Below are 6,728 nucleotides of genomic sequence, written 5' to 3' on the forward strand. Positions count from 1 at the left end.
AATCCTGCGCAACCCAGTGACCCCCACCTGAGTGCCCCTAGTGATTTGTTTTCACAGCAGTCGGCGTAGTGGTAGATTTGTTGTAACAACTACTTGGCTTTATATGTCACCAGACCTATCGGTATAGGCAGATCTCTCTGACTGTCTGGCATTGTGAATCTATACCCGTAAACCACTGGCTCTCTAAGGGCCGCGTTGTGAGCTTGTAGATCAGCTATTTTCACTAATTTGTTTTCTAATTCATGGAATGTCTTCGATTTTTATTTCTTCATGAAATTATTAAAAAAAAATCAAACAAACATTAAACTAGTTTTTAACTCATGCTTTTTAGGTAATGATTTTTGTAAAAATGTTTTGAAATGATAATAATAATGAAAAACAAAAATATGGCACCCAGGCTACACATGTGTCCCAAACAAACAAACCCCAGTGTACTGTGTGCATGGGAAGCGGTATAGCCTGTTGGGGCCAGACTCATAGCGTGGATTCACTGACGCTTCCTCCCCACGAATCCACAAACTTCACTTTATCCGCATTGTTTGTGGTGGACACAAAAATGATGGCGTGAGCCTAACGAGCCATGCTACGAGCTGGCTGCTGGAATGCTGTCCAGAGTCTGCTACATTATAACATGCCCAACTCATATAAAAGAAAAGGAAAAACCCCGCCCAGTAGGGGAGGGGTTGGGGGAGGGGAATCCCCGCTTCCGCACAATGCTACAATCTGGCGTAGTCGACAGGACGTGGAGTGTGATATCCTCGCTTGAGGGACACGAGGGACATCGTGTGCGGCGGTCCGCGGTGTGAAGTGAGGACGCGATTCAAAGACTGGGGGGGGGATTGTAGCCCCCAGCCAAGACCCAGCCTGCAACAGCCCTGCCAATCCGGCTCAGCCCTATTGGCACGACAGGTTGCGTGTTGGTCTGGCAAGTTGGAGCCCAGGTTCAATCCCCGCTTCTGCGCAATGCTAGGGAAGCGTCGGTCTGTATATACTCACAGTGGGGGCTCTCCTTGGCGCCGGCCCCCAGCAGTAGCCTGGCCATGGGCACGTTGTTGGTCATGATGGCGATGTCCAGCGGCAGCAGGCCCTCGCTGTTGGGCGTGTTGAGGTCCAGCTCCTCCAGGCTGTACTGATTCAGCAGCAGCTGCACCAGGTCCAACTCCTGGTGCTCCACCGCCTCGAACAGAGCCTCGTTGCTCTGGAACTATGGAGCGCACGCACACACACACACACACACACACACACACACACACACACACACACACACACACACACACACACACTGATGTTCAGTGCTGCTGCTGTTACAAATGTTAATTTAATTCAGAGTGTACAATAGGAACCTAATAGTCCCTTACCATTCCATTCATACAGATCCATTGATACTGAGGATCTTACTTTGTGCGTAAGCATGCGCGTACGCGTCGCATGCACGTACACACGCAAGCACACTATGCATTCATGTGTATGAACAGGTAAATGCATAATATACACTCCTTTCTCTCTCCCTCTCCACTTTTCTCTCTCTCTCTGAACTGCATAAACAACGTTGGTGAGGGCGAGGGGGGTTCCACCTGAGATTCCTCGGGTTCAAGTCTATGAAAAGGTTCCTCTGTCTGTTTTAAAACTATTTGCAAACCACAAGTCACAAGGCTTATTTTCTTTTCCCTGTCCTACCATTTCTCATTCTCATTCTTTCTCTCTCTCTCTCTCTCTCTCTCTCTCTGTCTCTCTGTCTCTCTCCCCATCATACCATAGTGGACTTGCGTAGGCGCTCCTTGTCGCCTCCCCTCCCTGACACCACGTTGTCCTCCAGACCGGGGGGGTTGGTGCCTGGGGTTGGTGGAGGGTTGGTGCTCACACGGAACTTTCCGGACAGGTTGCGGTAGAGGCGTCGCGCGGCGCTGGGCGAGGACAGGCTGGCTGACTTGCGGGTGGTGGGCGGCTGTTGGGCCTGATCCCCCCGCATGGGCTGGGTCATCCTGGCTGAGTCAGCCCTGGAGAGGAGAGGGGAGGAGAGGAGAGGAGAGGAGAGGAGAGGAGAGGAGAGGAGAGGAGAGGAGAGGAGAGGAGAGGAGAGGAGAGGAGAGGAGTTACTAGAACAATTGAGTAGTAAAATATTGAAATATAGCACCAATATGGTGCTGTTTACTGTGTGTCAGTTTATTACCTAAATCATGAATCACAAATCTTGTATGTCGTATACAAACGTTTATAAAAGGATAAATTAAATCTTGATGATTAAAATAAGCACATAAAGACTGTAAACTAATAGCCACAATGTCATTGTGAAACAATTAGAATGAGACTGCATGTCTGTGTTTATGTATGCATCAATATCACATCAGACAGTCACCAAACGTCTATAGATCACATCAGATGAACTCAATATCTGACAATTTGGTTTAAAAATAGCCTAGTGGTGGTGCAATTTGGTGTCAAGTAAATAAGACAATACATTATTGATTAGAAAAATGAAAAAGAGTACTCAAAAATGTGGAGGAGAGAAAGTGTATTAAATGTAATACAAAGTTTATTCCATGTTTTGACCTCTCACAGTGGCCTCTGTGTTTTTCTCTATACATTACAAACTCACACTCCTGGTAAGATAATAGCAAATCAAATGGGTTGGTTTCTGTTATGGTTTACTGTAGGGAGATGAATAAACGTTCCTACTCTCAGAGGAGTCTGACCTAAGGCCATGCCACTGTTGCCCTCTCAGACTCACGAGGTCAGCTCCTCCTTCCACTGCGGTATCTTGGCATCTGAGGCATGCCGACTCAAAGCCTCGGTTATACTTAGCAGCGTGCCGGTGCCGTGCTTTGTAAATAGCAGACCTACGACGCGCTGTGAGCTTGTAGATCTGCGATTCACGGCACGCGACACCGGCGTGCAACTATGTATAAATCAGGCTTAAGCTATAGTGTTTCCGGGCGGGTGGTGGTGGCGGCGGCGGTGGGGAGGGTGGGGGGATACTAGTCTGGTCAGTGGCAGTGCACACACACTCAGCCGCTGAAGGAAATGTCAGCGGGACGTTTATGTACGGGTGACGCTGACGGACAACCGTGGCCGCCGAGTCCCACCAGGGCAGGAAGCAGCCGTGGAGATAGAGACGGAAGAATTCTTCAAGCACCTACTTTACTCTCCTCTGCTCTCCTCGACTTCTGCACGGCACTCTCTGAACCCCTTATCCTCTGCGCTCCTCTCCGCTCCACTGCCCTCCCTCCCTCCCTCCTTCTTTGCCCTCTACTGATTCAAATATGAACTTGAATGTCTTTTTAATCACTTAGACCCTGAGTGGGGGTCCTCCAGGGGTCTACACACTTGTAAGACCGTCTATTTTCATCAAATGTTATCCTAATTTCATAGAATGTTTCGCCTATAATGACAATTCCAGAATAGAATAAGGATGCTAGGATTGATCTGCATGGTTAATCAGAGATTGACCCACATTATTTTGCAATGTAAATAAATGTTGGGTTCACAATGAGTGAACCCAGCATGTAAAATACACTTGCAATATTTGAATTATTTTTTTACTTCTCATCGAGTAATGCCACAGAGGTCCAAAAAGTAGCCTGAACCAAGGCATATTTTAGCTGTCCAAATGTTGGTTTTGTCTTTTTCAACATCTCAATGAATGTTTTTGAGATGCCAGACATGGCGAACTGTCTCTTATTTTGAGCCTCCAAAATGTCAACGCTAACATACATCTTTTTATCTTTTGAAACAAGTAAGCCTCTATTTCCTCCACTTGGGATTCTCAACGCATGCTTCTGCCCAGTTGACAGGGCGGCCTAAAGAGATATAGAGTGAGCGAAACGGGCAGGTTGGAGCCCTTATGATAGTCAACAAGTCTGACAACACGTGCCACGTGTTGAAGTGTTGAAGTATCCATTGGACAACACTGTTAACCTCTACCTACTTACTTAATGCACGGGACTCTGCGTGGGTAAGAGCTATGTTCATGCAATGTAAAAATGTCATTCTTAAAATGCCGGGGGGTCGCGGGCTGGGGGGGGGGGGGGGGGGTGGGTGGGCGCAGACAGACGGGGCTAATATAAGATATACCCCGTACAAAGACGTGGATCACACGCGCCACCAGCCCATTCATCAAGGTGAGAACATCTGTAGGAAAAATGTTATTTATATTCCCGCTCCGCTATGGAGGTACAAGTATAAACACACGCACGCACACGCACACACACACACACACACACACACACACACACACACACACACACACCCTTCTCCGACACACAGAGTTTGTCCAACAGCTGACAGCGGCCCACGTCACCAACATAAAAGCTGCTCGATGCCGCCCTGCAACAAGCCCCTTTTTCACTGGGGGCGACGCACCGAAAATACTAGCCCGTCCTCATCCCCTGCCCGGCCTGGCCCGGCCCTTCCCATCCGTCCCCACTCTGTCCCGTAATAGAGGCCTTATTTTAGACATCCTTGTGTTCCCGGCTGCATGGGCCTAACCTATTCCAGGGTTCCAGATCAAGCGCGGCAGGTATTTGGAATAATTTTTCCATGGGGGCCTGGCCCCGGAAGATAAAACAAGAGATATATTTGTAATGCGCTGCGCCGGGATCCCATTTCAAAGAGAAGGCTCGCTGGAATCCAGACCCAGGGGTTATTGTTGTTTGCCTGAGATGGAACACACTACTTTTATTTTTTTTTCCCCCTTTTTATTTCTGTCCACAGGGATGGTGCCTCATCACTCTTTGACGACAATGGTGTGTGTGCATGCGTGCGCGTGTGTACGTGCACGTGTGTGTGCATGCGTGTGTGTGTGTCTTTGAGGTGTATGCGTGTGTTTATACCTGTAATGTGAGTCAGTCAGTCTGTCTGTCTGTCTGTCTGTCTGTCTGTCTGTCTGTCTGTCTGTCTGTCTGTCTGTCTGTCTGTGTATGTTATGTTTTTAGGCTTTGTCTGGTGATATAATGTGCTTCACTGCCTGCCTGCTTCAGTTGTTTTGTTTTGTGCACGTGGGGACTGTGGATGAAAATTAGCATCTTTGCTAAATCCGGTGTATTTATTACGTTGCATTTATATGTAATGTCTATTGAATTAATATGCATTGTCCCGCCAAAATAGACAAATAAAGTAAAGTAAAATGCTGCTAGGGAGCCGAGTGTCAGGTTGTCACAGCAGGGCTGAGCAGTACCAGCACCAGCCACCACACTGTCACAGCAGGGCTGAGCAGTACCAGCACCAGCCACCACACTGTCACAGCAGGGCTGAGCAGTACCAGCACCAGCCACCACACTGTCACAGCAGGGCTGAGCAGTACCAGCACCAGCCACCACACTGTCAACACACTGAACATGTGTTCACACTAGACGTTGTTGGAATATTTGCATATTATCGTTGTTGTCCGGCAGTAATCTTCTATCTCCATCTTTCACGTTTTTCTCTCATAAATTAACACCCTAACTAACTACTAACTACTACAGTGTAAGACAGTGATCCCCTGCTTAATGTATCTGCGTCCCGTCATGGCCATACCAGTACAAATATAATATTGGATATTGTTCCAAAAGAAAGTGATATAGCCTGATGTCAGCTGAGTGTTAATCACTCACTTATTTATTCACCTGTGATAATCTGTTCATTATTACGTTCTCTTCACATTTTGTGAATGAAGCCTCATTTTGTAACTTCATCATTAATCACAATGTTTTTGATCATTGAGGTCTGGCCTTATAGAAAATGTGTTTCCTTAATTTTTAGACTAGTCGTGTAGTCTATTACAAAATAAATGTGTAAACGTTCAAAATAATACTGACATTTTTAGCTTGGACGAATTTTGCAGAGTGGCCCCTGAGCCATCTTAAGTTGAGTAGCCCTGGTGTAAAACAAAGCTGATCACACACACACAGTGGGATGGAATTATAATATCCTGGCTATAGCTGATAACAAACACATGCCTCTCGCATAGTGGGGGCATCTGTGCATGTGTGTGTGTGTGTGTGTGTGTGTGTGTGTGTGTGTGTGTGTGTGTGTGTGTGTGTGTGTGTGTGTGTGTGTGTGTGTGTGCGTGCGTGCTTGCGTGTGTGCGTGCGTGTACAGTGGGTATCGCAGCAGATGCCATAGCAGCATTGTTGCTCAGATGAAGTCCAGGCCAGAGGAAGCATGTAAGTCTTCTGTTAGTGAGGGACAAACAGCACACCGTTGCTGAAGAGCCATAATGAGCGCAAGCTTATGTTCTGACACCCGTAGAGAAAATTATGTATTTATTTAAATATAAAAAAATACATAAAATACATGTCAGGGTAAAAAATTACGTTTAGTTGTACGTACTCTCTCAGAGAAACAAATGCAAGCATTAACCACTTAAACCTGATTTGTAATTCGTCATACTGTACATCGCCGTCGCTCAGCAAAACAATAGCCGATCTACAAGCTCAGCAAAACAATAACCAATCTACAAGCTCAGCAAAACAATAACCGATCTACAAGCTCAGCAAAACAATAACCAATCTACAAGCTCAGCAAAACAATAACCAATCTACAAGCTCAGCAAAACAATAACCGATCTACAAGCTCAGCAAAACAATAACCGATCTACAAGCTCAGCAAAACAATAACCAATCTACAAGCTCAGCAAAACAATAACCAATCTACAAGCTCAGCAAAACAATAACCAATCTACAAGCTCAGCAAAACAATAACCGATCTACAAGCTCAAATGTGCTGGATTCTCACTGAATGGTTGTCTA

The 6,728-nt window shown here is 46.4% G+C and overlaps 1 protein-coding gene across 2 annotated transcripts in view; it reads right to left on the minus strand.

Annotated features, from left to right (window-relative positions):
• The window catches only part of ankfn1b (ankyrin repeat and fibronectin type III domain containing 1b), a 230,052-nt gene that overhangs the window by 41,815 nt on the left and 181,509 nt on the right, over nucleotides 1–6,728 (minus strand). For both annotated transcript variants that reach the window (XM_080788869.1, XM_080788868.1), the window contains exons 7-8: nucleotides 1,754–1,997; nucleotides 997–1,204 (exon numbers count right to left, since the gene is read on the minus strand). In XM_080788869.1, coding sequence (XP_080644995.1) covers nucleotides 997–1,204; nucleotides 1,754–1,997 — 452 coding nt within the window. The remainder of the gene's footprint in view (nucleotides 1–996; nucleotides 1,205–1,753; nucleotides 1,998–6,728) is intronic.

The sequence above is a fragment of the Protomyctophum bolini genome (assembly GCF_963924005.1).
Source record: "Protomyctophum bolini genome assembly, chromosome: 18".
Taxonomy (NCBI): Eukaryota; Metazoa; Chordata; class Actinopteri; order Myctophiformes; family Myctophidae; genus Protomyctophum; species Protomyctophum bolini.